This window comes from Geospiza fortis, unplaced genomic scaffold, assembly GCF_000277835.1.
Source record: "Geospiza fortis unplaced genomic scaffold, GeoFor_1.0 scaffold49, whole genome shotgun sequence".
In the NCBI taxonomy this organism is placed as follows: Eukaryota; Metazoa; Chordata; class Aves; order Passeriformes; family Thraupidae; genus Geospiza; species Geospiza fortis.
This window is the reverse complement of record NW_005054378.1, coordinates 497,271-512,425: the sequence shown is the minus strand read 5'-3', so window position 1 is coordinate 512,425 and position 15,155 is coordinate 497,271. Positions and strand designations below refer to the sequence as shown.

Here is a 15,155-nt window from a genome sequence, read left to right as displayed (position 1 = left end):
GAAAAACAGCAAATATACACTATAATAGCTTTACTGAAACCTCTTCAACGGTTTCCAGTTCTGTAACCAAATTAACATACTGTTTTGACACCTATTTTCACCTTTTGTTAGAAAATTTCAATTTCAGTTGGTCAATTTCAGCTTCATATCAAAGACAGTAGAAAAGACTAGTATCCCAAACTGCTAGCACCCGACAAAGGCTTTAGGAATCCAGGGTCTTGGGAAGAGGGAAGCATTTTCTCAATAAGGGATAACAGGCTGTCTGAAGGGTGTTTAGTTACAAGTCATCCTGGGCATGCCAGTGATCTTAGCCAGAACACTAATATAATACCAAAAACCAACTTGTATCTCATTTGGAAAGGGAAATCTCTCCTTCCAATGGGTGCAGAAGGGCATTATGATACCTTTCTACCTAAATTGCTTTTGAAGATTTGTTTGCAAAGACAACAGGAAGCCAGCTTTCTCCAAGTTTATCTTATTGAAAGAAAGAAAGAATGCAAAATAGTTAGGTACCAATTTTTGCCACTAAAAACAAAATTTAAACTTTCATGAACCACTCTACATCACTTAGTCAAATGGTTCTGTTCACTTGTCGTGGGTTTACAGGAAACAGGTTTTCTGGGAATGGAGTGGCCAGAGGCCAATAGGTGTTCAGATTCTGAAACTGGCACCAGGCTTGGCCACTGAGGTATTGGATACGCCTCTGAGAACACAGGGGTTAAAGGCAGAGCTGTCCCCCGGGAGCTCCCTCTTTGGGTTCCGGCGAGAGTTCCTATCTCTCCCCCGTCCAGCTGGGGGGAGGGGAAGCCATGTGCTGGGTGAGGTAGGCCGGGCTTTGGACGGAGAGGGGAGGCGAAGAGGCCCTCAAGATGGAAGGGTGGTGGGGGCACCAGGAGGTATTGGGCAGCCCTCCCAGGAGAGAAGCCCCGAGAGGATTTGGGCAGCACCCCCCTCCTTCCCCACCCCGGGATACGAGAGAGAGAAGCCGGCGCTCGGTGGGACTGTGGCCTTGAAGCTTGAAGCTGATATTGGCCTGCGGAGAAGGAGAGGGAAGCAGGGGATTGCAGTGGAGAAGGAGCCTGGCCGCTTGTAGAAGTTTTTAACCCCTGTTTGGACAATGAAAATCTTGCAGAGCATTGACCTTTTCTGGAGCAGGAAAGCTTCCTTGTGACACAGAGGCTGCATCCAGGGGGAGGCGATGGCTCGGGCCGAGAGGGTTCGGTGTTGCAGACCCCCCGGCCCCAGCGGTAGAGAAATATGGGGGGGAAAAGGATGTCCCGAAGGTGAGACTGTGCCCTTTTTGGGAAGGAGACAAAGCACCCTTAAAAAGGACAACCCTCGAAGCAGCTCTGATCCATGTTCATGTGGTGAGAGCACTGGACATGAAAAGGAAGAGGTCACCATGGCCCAAGAAGGACTTCTCCTCTTGATGAACTGAGGATTGATTGATTGTTTGAAAGTTTTGGTGATGAACTGGAAGCTGAGAATTTGGGAGATGTATTGGGAGAATCTGGTAGGGGGAGGAGGGAATGCTTTTGTGAAGTTTTAATTTTCCGTGTGTGTGTGTGTGTCCTTTTCTTTTGTAGTTTAGTCAATAAACTTATTTTCCCTCTATTCCTAAGTAGGCTGCTTTGCTTATTCCTAGTCACATCTCACAGCCGACACCAGGGAAGAAGTATTTTTTTTTCATGGGGGCACTGGCATGGTGCCAGAGTCAAAAGACAAACTCCGTATGTGACCTGTATAGGCATTTGTGATGAGGGGAGAAGTATTTATGATGTACCTGCCATACCAGGAGCCCCAAAGACACAGAACTATGGCTATATACCAGTGAGGAGTGAAGTGAATCTTGCAAATACACATACACATTCACTCTCTCTGCTAAGGAGTTACGATCCTCCCCATTTAACCAAAGGCCAAGAAAGAGAGATCTCTCAAAATCTGCACGTCACTCAAAGTATTTCACCCTAGAATACTTCATAATCAGTCTCAGTGTGGTGTCTAGCAAGTCCTTAATGTTCAACAGTCAGCTGGCTACGTCCCAGCAGGTCCTGTGCTGCTCCTTCTCAGAGGAGGCTAATGTGTCCTGACACTGGCAGCGAGCACGAGCACAAGAATCTTTCTGTGCCTTCACCATGCCACTGCTCATTCCATTACATAAGCTGATGACTGCTTCAAGAGCAGCCTGCCGGAATAAAAGCTCAGAGTGTCTTCTTTGCCTCTCTTGAAAGGACTTTGCTTATAGGGAGAGAAAATTTGCTCTTACTGTGCCACTTTCACCACCGCACCAGGAGGACCTTGCTGAAAACATGAAGGTGCCACACTGGTTGTCTCAGAAAATAATGACTGATCACACTCAAGAATACTCCACTTACTCACAAAGCACTTTGGCATTCATGGGCATGACTCATTCTCCTCAGAAATTCCTCTACAAAAGCAATTTTAAAAGAATCTGCTGACACAATAAATTAAAAAGCTCAAATTTGCTACATTTAAGTATTTTAAACTCTGGCTCCAGTCTGCCACTCTCATTTCACCTTAAAAGGATACATTCAAAGAAGGGCAAGATAATGGTTAGATTTACAGGCAGCAGCACAGATCAAAAACTATGATTATCTAGCCTAGAAAGGAGGATTAGAAAGGATATAACTGAGTCCTTTCTTTAGACCCTGTCTCAAAATCCAATTCCATAAAATTCCGAACAGCTAAGGTGATGTCAGCCACTGGAATCCCCAGCAGGAGATCTTTACAGACCAGAAGCTCTTCTTTTTTTTCCCAGAGAAAATGATATTAATGTGGCTAGCATCAGAATTTACTCATACCAATACAAAGTCTTACACTTCAGCAAATTAACAGCTGCACTGGCACACACACCCTCAATGTTCAAAAGTGCAGTGGGAGTGAGAGTTGGAGGACAAAAAGTAAAAAAATAGGAAGAAAAGTACAGGAGAGCTCTCTCCTTCGGCAGTCACAGAAGCTGGGGAAAGACCACTACCCTGAACTGCTCAAGCAAGACCTGGCTGAAAATAAAGCCCCAGGAGTCAATCATATTTTGCAACTGGTTTCCACACAAACAGAATTTTACCACTTTAAAAAAGAGCTTTCATGCAGCTCCTTACTGACCAATCTGTATCTGTTTACCATCCTGCAACAAACGTGCATGAATTAGCCTCAACTACCATTCATAAATTACAGCAAAATAAGGAACAGTGAGGTACAGCCCAAGCGAGGTACAGCCCAAGTGAGACCTTTATTATTCCAAGTATTTACTGCAGGACAGTGTTCCTGTAAAACTTTCAACATTCTGCTGCTCCTTTTTCTTCTCCAAAGTAGCAAAGAATGTTCTACTGCTTGTAAAAACTCTCTATCATTGCACAACTAAGGATGAAAATTATGGAGAGTTTTAAAAAAGTGACGAGGTGAGCGGAATTAAAGTTCAACTTCCCTATTACTCTGCAAAGGACTTTTAATTACATCCAATAAAAATATGATTAGGTTTAAAAATAAAAGAGAACTAAGTATAAAATAATAGTGTTCCACTAATTTTACTTTTCAAAATTAATGTTGCTGCACCTTCTATTTTTCTTCAAAGAAATGTCAGGCAGAAATATCAAACTGTCCTCAGGGAAAAATCACAGCATCTGAGATTTAAGAAGAATCCCATGCTCGAATGAATTACTGTACTACTATTCACTAGGGAGCAGTGTATTATGAGGAACAATGTACTAAAAGGCTTTTTTAATATTAGAATATACCTCTATATATCAACAGTGGCAACAGTGTCCGAATAGCTCCAACATCTGACAATTTGTAACCAGGCATCCCACCAATCTACTCTTTATGACAGTCTTAACTATACATTTTCTAACACAAGGCATGATAAAATAGAGTTGCAAGCATGAAGAACTCCAGAAATTACTAAAATACTGTATGGCAAGAAATCCTGTATTAGTAGAAATTATTAGCAGGTAAAATGGTCCACTGGATAAGGATAACCAGAGAGAAAATATTCCTGGCTGCACCAGAGTTACTGCATGACCTTGAGCAAGTCACTTAATTTCTCTAATTTTCCATATTTTCTTATATAAAATGAAAAAAGAACAGTAATGCTTGCCAATTATTGCACAGACATAAGGCATCTATGTCAAAAAGCATTTAATTATTAACAGTAATTATTAACAATAACTTCTAGCCCAAAGGACCTGGGATCATCCCACAAGAGCTTCCCCATAGATATGGCAAAGCCTGCCAAAGGCCCATGTGCTCCTCCTCATTTTTAGAGACACTCTGTAAGAAACAGATTTCCAGAGATTCTGAGGTGTTATGGATAAAGAGTAGGACAAAAATCTCTTCACTTTAATTCAACCTCTTTTTTACCTCCTTTTACCTTTGAGAATATAACTAGTGCTGGAATGCAACTTAGAAACTAAGACTTCTGCTAAAGCTGAGAAACTTGCACTATTTCTACCTCTCCTTTCAAGGAATACATAGAATCTCAAGAAATTAAGGGAAGCAAGAAGAAGTTTGGCTAGGTAAGTAAAAATTACACAGGCAAATCACTACTAATATGTTTCAGCCACAAGATCAGCAATGCACGTTTAACATGGCCTTCTATACAAAAGCTTATCTCTGCCAAATAATAAGCACTACAAAATTTCATTTCATGACCAACAAAGTCTGTCATTTCTAAAAGCAGAATGTGTTTATTTGTAGCACTTGATATACACAAAAACCAAAGTCCTAGCCCTGTCACTGAGTTATTACAGAAGTACTGCTGGTCATGAAATTTTGGCCTCCATTTTAAATATATATTTAGGGGCTTAGAAAGCAAGGAAAAACCAACCAGGCTGCTTCATACTTTTTCCAGCAAGAAAAATTACCTTGTGCAAATATCCAGGTTTTTAAAGCAGTTCTACATTGCTTGATGTTAATTAGAGAAACGACTCTCTTTAAACTTAATGCATTTTCAGGTGATGCTTCTTCTTACCTGGCAAGTTCTTTAATTAAGTTCGCAATGCGTCTCTTGTCTTCAGGACACAAATCCTTTAAAGAAGCACTCTTCATTCCTCCTTCATTAGTGCCCTGAAAATTTAAAGTTACATTTTAGAATGTACTGTTTAAAAGAAAACAAATACTTCATAAGCTATTAAATGCATTTCAAGACCTAATAATTAGAAGCTGAAAGTAGATCAATTCCAACTGGAATAAAATTCATATTTTTTAAATTGTAAGTACATTTCAATGAAACAAATTATCAAATTGTGAAGAATTATTTTAAGGTATTTGTAATTCAAATGCAAGCTGCTAGCTTCAATATTAAAACATGATGGGTAAAGTTTTAAGACATGCACTATTCCTTGACTCATACTAGCTAAAGAGGAGTAGGTTCTCTTGGAAATCTAGTGCAGCAATATCCAATTCCAACTTCAAACTTTATCATATTAGGATCATAACACAGGGAGTAAGAAAAAAAACATGCTGCCTTAGTATTTATGACCAAAGCGTACAAAACAGCAAAATATTGTTAGCAGAGAGTACGTCCCTTATTTCATTTTTCTAATACAGAGAAAAGCACACACACCTTCTACATGCAGCTACTGTTGCATTTTAATGGTTTATTTGCTTATTTTGCAAATATATACTATATTTACGAATATTTTTTTTATGATTTTTTTTCGTAGATACATACTATACTACTAAATATATGCTACTTTCGTAAATAAAACTTGTCAAAAGAAGGCTGTAGCAGGGCTGAGCACTTCAGATCTTCCACGCGTTCCCGGGAAGGCGGAGAGCGAGCCGCTGCACTTCCCAGATGTGCCCACCAGAGGGCACTGTGCTGCCCAGCATTCCCGACTTCGGCTGTTTCCGCGCAGGAAACGGCTCCAAACTGGTTTTATTCACCCAAAATTCCTGTGATGGGGTATTCAGTTCTGCAGCGCTACTGGTAAGCACGAAATAGGAACCCGAAGCAATAACAGCAATAAATGCAGCAATAACAGCCATGCTGTTCTGTCCAGGATTTTGGTAAATCTCAGTATGTCCACTCAATCTGAAGGAGTTTCAGTTTATACTTTAACAACCCCCCCCTCCAAGTGCATGCAGTGCTTTAGATCAGATAAAAGAATGCCACCAGATGCTCTGCAGTTTGGCCAAGTCAACACAACAATGCACAAAAAAATACAAAGCCAACACTGGGCTTCTCTTATTATCAGTAAAAGCCGCTGATCTACACCAGAGAGGAAGTGACCCCTTTCCCTCTTAGCTAATTAAACAGCATCTTAAAAACAGTTAAAGAATAATGTCCACTACAAAGAGAGGTGATGTTTTCACACAGACTCATGTTATACCTGTGTGATCCTTCATTTTAACTTCAGAGTATTCTTCTCAGGGGCGAGGGGGAAAGCAATTTCACAAGGCAAATTTCAACACTTTTCACAGGGCATTTGATTTCATAGTTTTCTTCCCAAACATATGTCACTTACAAACGAAGAGAGAATGTCTAACTTGACTGAATTCAACTAAACGTATGGCTGAAGGAATTTCACTTCGCATGCTAAAAATGTGTGCCTTTTTTTTTAGCAGACAGATGATGAAACTTCTTTAAGAAAAATGAAAAGTTACAGTCCTCAAAAAAGAGAATGATGCTTGATCATATTAGTGAAGGGGATTTTAACAGAAGGTCTCAAAAACTACTACCCAAACCGATGTATATACTGTCAGACAAACTTCTGTGGGATGAAGAGGAATATCAGTTTTTCCTATCACCCACAAGTATGCAAAGATGGCACACAGGAAATTATCAGAGGAAGACTTGTACCACGAAACACATCAAAATGAAGCTGTGGAATAATGCACAGCAACAGCTCGACCATCTAAAGAAGACAACAAAGGAGGTAGAGGCCAAGACTCTTTCCTTTTCCCAGATTTCTGTCCTTTCTACACAGCTCAGGATAGAAGACAGTTTTGGAACTCAGCACAGGAAAGATATTCTCCACACCCTGGAAGGTGATAACTGCATGACAAAATCATGCAGAATCACAGAAAGGATCACAGTAGCTCACCTACTCCAGAAAGGACCACAGTAGCTCACCTACTCCAACCTAGAGCATTTTACTCAGAATTATGTCCAGGCCAGGCTGGATGAGACTCTGAGCATCATGGACTTGTGGAAGATGTCCCTGCCCATGGCAGGAGGATTTGACTGGATGATCTTTAGGGACCCATTCAACCCCAGCCCCTCTATGACTCTAAGTCATAGTAAAGCCATCAGCTCTCCCTAAACATGCACACAACGCTTCGCAGAAAGTGAGTTGTGTTGTTGATGAAAATTCCACACAAAAGAAGTTCCTCTTCAATAACGAGTAAAAACATGTGTTCTGTTGGTTTCAAGTATTCAGAGCTTATCTTCAGAGTACAAAGTTTCCATAAGAATTTGGCAAGGCAAGCGAAAAACAGAAGGTTTAAAAAGACAAAAATGAAACATAGTTTTGAACACATCTTGTTGTCAATAATACAAAAGCACAAGTCACCAATTAAGATTTCACGTATCAGGCATTGTATTTTAAAAAAAGAGTAGACCAAAACCCATTTATACAATGGCTTTCACAAAAAAGGAGTAAAAACTCTCGAGACAACAAGTAACGCAATCAATGCACCATTCAACAAAACAGATTTTAATGTGGCATATGAAGGCATCTGTGAGGCAGCAGGCTTGTATACACTTATGAAGAGATGCTTCTACATAAAGACTCTGCATAATGGGGGCTATTTGTGGAATTTATCTGCATGCCACTTAACAGCATCATTTGCAAAGCAGAGGTACATACCAGCCTCTAAAAGCAAGTACCGATAAACAGAGAAAGGGAAATATACATGTCCAGGAAAAGCCCTAAAAATTAATACTAGTTTAATAACTAGTCATGTGTCATGCTGAAGGATTCGAAGGGCAATGACACTGTCAAAGCAACAAGAATTGTGTGATCTGTCTTCACATCAGAGTTTTGAACCTACATGTCTGACACACAGCAGTTACTCAGCACACAAAAGGCAGAGAAGGACATCTTAGATGAAGAACAAGATCTAACTGCATGATAATAAAACAGATGATGTAGAATCAGTCAAAGGTTTTAGATCCTGCCTGCAAGCAGGAAGAAGCTAACCCCAGTGATTTACAAGCTGGCCCAAGATGACTGCTAGGCAAGAGACTCAACACTCCTCAAATGACTTACACAGTCGTTGTACTACACAAACCACGTTAGAAAAATGGCATCTCTCCACAGATTTCTAAACATCACAGCATCTGTCACAATACAGAATAACCTTCCAAAGGAAACCCCGCTGCTTTGGAATTTCTAATGCAAGGAACTGTAGAAACACATCACCTAGCCTCACAGGAGGAGACCACAAAGTTCAAAGCAGTTGACATCAACTGACAAAGCTACTTCTACTGCTCAAATGCATTTTGAACTTTTACTATCAAAAACAAAAAGTGGTTTTACCTTTCTAACATGAGCAGGCACAGCAAAAAGGTCCCTAAAATTAGTTTTTACTCATGCAATTTCTAAATGAGATTACTAGAGCAATGAAAATTAATAAAATGAACAAAACTTCTTGCATGTTTAGCTAGTGAACAATAGGTTAGGCACAACCCAGGGCTACATGCACTGCCTCTGTACAAGTACACAAACAGAAATATAAATAATCTGTTTTACATAGCCCCACTTACACAAATTAGCACATTCACCCTTTGTTCTCTTCAGGTGATAATTTCTGCTAGAAAGCCACCACGTAAAGTAGGCAAAAAGCATAACAGACTGTAAAAATAATACTCTAAAACTGTTTAAACATTTTCAATCTGATAATTTTCAGCTGTTTTTTCTACACTGTGCACTCTTAAGAGCAAGAAAAATTTGCTTTTACTGACCTGCTGCCCTGTCAGACCTCCTGTACCTCTATCAGGATCCATGGAAACAGAAGCAACAGCTACAGGCACCTTCAGTTCAGTTTGACCTGTTTGATATTTTGGCGAACACCTTGTTCTTAAATTTCCTTTTGTAGACACTCCTGTAAGTGAAAGACAAGCAGAACATGCAGATTATAAAGTGAAAAGGGGCCCTATTCTTGCCTTCCACAAAGGCAACCTTGCGTTAGCAGCTCGTTTTTTGAAAAGAATGAGCACCTCAGGAACAGGTCTGCAGTACCCCCCCGGCCTCTCACTCCCTACAAAATTTCAGTAAGATGAATATATCAGCAGAAGAAGAGGTGCATGGCACTGAAACACACCCAGCCACAATGAACATTTTGTAAATTCTGAAATGCACATTATGTCTTCAGACTGAAGTTCGGTGCAAATAAACTGCGTTTGAGTAAGATGCAAAAGCATAAAATTGAGCTCCTGCTTTGATACCCAAAGACAGTAAAGAACCAACCAGCAGTAAAGCTGTTAAAAGCACCACTCATATAATAAAATACCACTTTTTCTGTTACACAGCCAACCTACTGATGCTCAGGCTGTTTGTTCCTTTCAGGACCAGGCAAATGAGTAAGGCAACACTGCAGTGCACACTCCACAGCTCATCTGTCAAACACTTCCTGCCATAATTAGAATTAGATCACCACTATGAATGGTAAGAACATGAAAGCACTGAAAATTCTGATGCTGCAATTACATAGTGCCAACACTGACACTAACACTAAAACCTCCCAGGACCAGATTAAAGCCCATAGCTACTTGGTACTGCCTCAAGGGTTAATTTTTGACTATTCAGAAGTGCAAAAAGTTTTGAACAAAAAATATTAACTTCATACTAGCAGATCAATTACAATTATTTGGGTAATTAATTTCAGAAGTGTGCCAGAATTCAAGTGAAAGAACTAAATTACAAACTCTAATATCTCCATGCTCATACACAAGCAAAAACAATGATCCTGAAATTCTCCTCCAAAGAAGTGGTAGAAAACTTCCCACAGTGAATCAATTTCCATCATTTAGGATCACTGCTTTCTTTGCAAGGCCCAGAGAAAAACAATCCAACATCACCTGGCTTAAAAATCTCTGCATGTGTTTCGTAGTTCGACAGAGATGTTTGGCCACTAGTTTTGAAGGGTACCCCAAACCTAAAGAGCACAAGTCTTCAAAACTTATAACTGCTGGATGACACACACACAGTTTCAGTCTAGAGTTAACCATCCCCAGATACGTTTCCAGGACCTTGTGTCACTTTAAGAGCTGTGTTTGAAAACAATTAAGAGAATTCTGAAGGGGAACTAAGAGCATTCATCTTTTCCCCAGCGATGTACACAAGTATGCACTCAGTAAATCAAGGTCAAAAGAACTAATTAAAAAAAAAATAATTGCTTTATCTGTACACAATGAATCTTCATTTCAATTGATATCTTCAAAATTTACAAAAGACCTAACACCTCTAATGCTTCAACATTCCTTGGAGACCACATTAAAAATTCAGCTTGCCTGATAAATTGGATAAAGCCACACTGTACCTGCAACAGAAACAATTCCCCTGGAACTATTCATCTTATACAGTATGCTTATCTAAGCAGCAGAGCATAAATCCTCTGCTATAATCATGTATGTCCCATTACAACTTATGATGACTCTCTACCTTACACACACTTATGTACACAAACCACACACCTGAAAAAGCACTGCAAATTTTAACATCCACGGGTAAAAAACTTTGTTTATGTCTATTAGAAGGTCATACCTGAAACAGGTACCAGTGGATCTTCTTCATCAGAAGCTGCATGTGGCTTTGTTAAAGGAAATAGAAAGAGTGCAAGCTTAGCTCTTTAAACAGGATGTAAAAATAAGTATTTGGCCTCTTAATTTTACATAGCTGTTGATAACAAAACAGTCAACATTCTGGGAGCAAGAAAAGCAAGGAAAACTTGGTTAAGAAAAAATCACCACAAAAATTGCTAAAACAAAAGGCCTTACTCCTTCTTCACTGTGCATTAACTTTCAGCCTGTAAAGATAATCTCAGAGGTCACCTTTGCAAAACATCCCAGGGACCAGCCCCAGTTACAAGAGCAATTACTAAGATAATGAACTAATAATATTTATTTAAATTTAAACCAGAAATCTATTTGGGCAATACATTCTAAGCAACATAAATGAGGACAAACACAAAAGGTTTCAAACTGGTCATTCTCATCTGATCATCACATGATGAGTAATCATAAAAGCTTGAGGACTGATTTTCTTTAAGTTTCAAGAACTTTCAAATATCCCAGAGGTTTAACTATTGAATTACTTGACCACAGAAAACACTTTAAAACCAGAAACAACATGGCACCATATTATTTGTGCTATTAGCAGTCATTCTTACTGTTAGCAGTCGCTGAACTTGAATCCCTGCCTCCTGAAAGCCTAAAAATAGGACTCAATATAAGTAAGGGAAGGGTGTAAACCATACTGTCTTCTTTCAAGGAGCAGTTTCATTTAGCTGAACGTAAGGATTGTTATTCCCACATGAATAACTAACATACTTGTGACTTAATCTCAGCCAGCAACTCAGTACCACACAGTCACTCCCTGTCCACCTCCCTGCCCCAAGTGGGGAGGAAAACCAGAGAGAAACAGTAAACCTCAGGGGTAGAGATAAGAAAAGCTTAATAACTGAAACAAAATAAAATAGGATGATAATAATAACTGCAACAAAAGGGAAGAGGGAGAGAGAATTAAAACCTGAAAGAAACAAGTGATACACAGTATAGCTGCTCACTGAACAATGCCCAAACCTTTCCCCAGCCAGGAACTGGCAGCTCCCAGCCAGCACTCCCCAGTTTATGTACTGGACATGATGTTCTGTTATGGAATCTCCCTTTGGCCAGCTCCTGGACCTGATCCCTCCCAGCTCCTTCTGCATCTGCTCTCTGGCAGAGCACGGGTCACCCGAGTCCATGTTTTTGGGTAAGCACTGCTGAGCAACATCCAAAACATCAGCGTGTTATCAGAATTATCCTCATGCTAAATACAAAACACAGCATACCAAGCACAAGGAAAAGAATTAACTCTATTCCAGCTGAAACCAGGGCAATACTGAAGTGGAAAACAAAAACACAGGGCACAAAATCCTCCTCCATTAACTTCTGTTTATACCCCTTTACTTTCCTCAGCCTTCTACGGTTGGCCAATTATCTCAATTGTCAAATTTCTACTACTATCAAATTTCTACTAATTACTCAACTATCTAATTTCTCTACTGTTAAGAGATAAATGCATTTAAGGTTTTGCAGCTGCATTCATACAATAAAGTATAACTGTGGAAATATTTCAGTGACCCTGTACAAACTCTTGCCTTAACTAAAATTTGATTCTGAGAGCACCATCTCAAAAACTTAATTCAGTAAATTACCACAAAGTGGAGGAAATTAGGAAAAGTCTAGGAGTTTCCCCCAGTGGACAGCAACTTCAATGAACACCCACTGTCCATCACACATCTGGTACTTGTCACACTGGAAGGGCCTGATCACAGGCTCACTTATGATCTTGTTGATGCACTTTATCACTCGTAAACAATTATCACTCATCAGCCTCACACCAGTTTAAAAACACATTCAGTGAGTACTGCAGTCAAAGCCAGCTCTCTCTACAAACACTGAGAGCATTTCTGCTCTCACATGTGAGCTGCAGCCTGCCACCTCCAGCTGCCAGAACACACTGTGGGGGCATAGCACAGGGAGAGGAAGCTGAACAAACTCCACGAGGAAGGCACTGTGCGTACCCTCTTTTCAAAATGCACCAAGATGGATCAAAAGTCCAAGTCTGGATCGCAGCCCAGCCCAAACAGCTGTGTCAGCACAGCCACAACAGCAAGCTGCAGGGTACTGAGAAGTGTATGTTCAGCTCACAGTGCTTCAGGAAACAACAAACTTCAGCACAGGCAGTTCCTACTCAACTGACATACGGTTAATCTGTGTGTCAACACATGGCTATAGGAAATAAAACGATCTGCCTAAACAACATCCTGCTTCTAGAGTGTGCCTCTGGTACTGCCAGCTGTGGATAAATTCCTAGTAGCAGGATGCAAAGACTAGTCAATGTTGTCACTATTACTCCCCGCAGCTACCAGGACAACCCTCCTGGTGAAGCTTTGCAGCCCAGTGTGTTAGAACTACTCAGAGTTAGAGCAGGCTACCTCAATCAGCTGGACTCAAAATCACAATGACTCAGAGGCTGATTCATAAGCAACGTCCTTGCCTCAGAGTAACAGACTGGGGACAGCACCACATCAACCTTCTAACATTAACCCACTGCCACGTGCCTCCCAAGACTGCCAGTAAGGCAGGTGTAGTATTAAAAGCCATGTACCACCACAGCTGAAGTTCAATGAACAGCAGAGAGAGAGACTGGATAAGCTCAACACCTGGTACAGCTCACCTATACAACCTGCCTTCCTGTGCTGAGTCGATTCAACAAGGATGGAGAGAACTTGTTTTCCAAATGTATTAACCAATCTACCAAATTGCTCCTCTTTTTTTGAAAGCATACACTACCATTATTTTTAAATTGTGCCACATGCTTTTCTAAGGATTTAAACTTTTCCAAGGTCAGGAGAAACACTGCTTATTCACCAAAACACATAGAATGGAAATGGTTGTCAGAAAAAACTTCATTCCTTAGAAGATCATGATGCATGAGGCCACTGCTGGGCTCTATAAACCATATTTAGTTATAGGAAACAACCTGTTGACTGATAAAAATAGACTGTCAATTGCATCAACACTTCCACAACTGAGCAGAGTAATGACAGTGGCAATAAATCCAACATGTGCCACACACCTTCATCCCATTCACATCACAGAAAAAGTTACAGACAATCTTTTTTACTTTACACAGATGGAAAATCAAAACAACATGCTCCCTAAACAGGCCATGGGATGGTTGGCCCATTTCACTTTCACATTGTCCCAGGGAGTGTGCAGTCAAACATAAATAAAAGAGCACAGACACATACTCTTCTTTCCAATCTCTTCCAGTTGATGCTGACATCCCACTCTCAGTCTGACTAACAGCAGTGCTTCAAACCCCTCATAACTGGAACTAAACTGTCAGCTTCTAAATTTCCCAGGCCAGGCTGTCAGTTCTACCCCCGACTTCAAGTCGCTGAGCCTCCAACTCAGCCACACAAGCCCAAACAGCAGTGGCAGCTCTTGGTTCCCTGAGCCACACAAGCACATCTCTCCACAACCAGGCTTGTACCGGCTGAGCTCCCAATACCACAGCCACCACCCACACCATCTACGTGTCCAGCCCCACGTAGCCTCCCACAACAGGAGCCTGCAGGTCCTCTGCAGATGAAACCACCCCAACCTCAGACTCATCCCTCACTGACAGAGCCCTCCAAGTCCCACACAGGCTCACCCAAAATGTTCTGCTTGTAGTCAAGTTTAGGTGCCAGTCACAAAAGACACATCTCTTCCCTGCTCAGCTTCTAGCCTCAGTTTCAAAGAATCACAGAATCAATGAGAGTGGAAAAGACCTCTGAGATCATCGAGCCCAACCTGTGACTGGACACCCCCGTGTCAACCACTGAGTGCCAGGTCCAGTCCTTCCTCAAACACCTCCAGGGATGATGACTCCTCCACCTCCCTGGGCAGTCCATTCTAATGCCCAATCATCCTCTGTGCGAACAAATGCTTTCTAAGGTCCAACCTAAACCTTTCCTGGAGCAGCTTAAGACTGTGCCCTCTTGTTCTGTCACTTGTCACCTGGGAAAAGTGCCCGACCTCCAACCGGCCACAACCAACCTCCTGTCAGGCAGTGATAGAGTGCGACAGGGTCACTCCTGAGCCTCCTTTTCTCCGGGCCGTTCAACTTCATTCTCTCTACTGGTTCTCTGACAAGTTCCCACAAGCTGAACGCAATTTCCCCATTTCCTATATATTTACTTGCCCCGAGATTTCACAGCTGGTCACACTGAAAAGGACTTACGACCCTCCCTTCTCTTCCCACGTCACTTTTGCTATGAAATCCCGCGTAACCCCTACAAACCGGCACATACCCACTCCCTATCCGCAGGCTAAGCCCCCTCCACACTCACCAGCGGAGCCCTCACATAGCCTCTGCCACGGCCACAGAACCCCACCCGACCCACAGCGCCGCATCGGTTCCACGCCAAACCCCTAG

At 41.3% G+C, this 15,155-nt stretch overlaps 1 protein-coding gene across 1 annotated transcript in view; it reads right to left on the bottom strand.

The window, feature by feature from the left end:
• The window catches only part of KIAA1328 (KIAA1328 ortholog), a 167,502-nt gene extending 156,747 nt beyond the window's left edge, over positions 1–10,755 (bottom strand). Inside the window, exons 1-3 of the mRNA XM_031060275.1 lie at positions 10,728–10,755; positions 8,927–9,066; positions 4,988–5,082 (exon numbers count right to left, since the gene is read on the bottom strand). Of these exons, the coding sequence (XP_030916135.1) occupies positions 4,988–5,082; positions 8,927–8,968 (137 nt within the window). The 5' untranslated portion in view covers positions 8,969–9,066; positions 10,728–10,755. The remainder of the gene's footprint in view (positions 1–4,987; positions 5,083–8,926; positions 9,067–10,727) is intronic.
• Between the last annotated feature and the right edge of the window lie 4,400 nt (positions 10,756–15,155).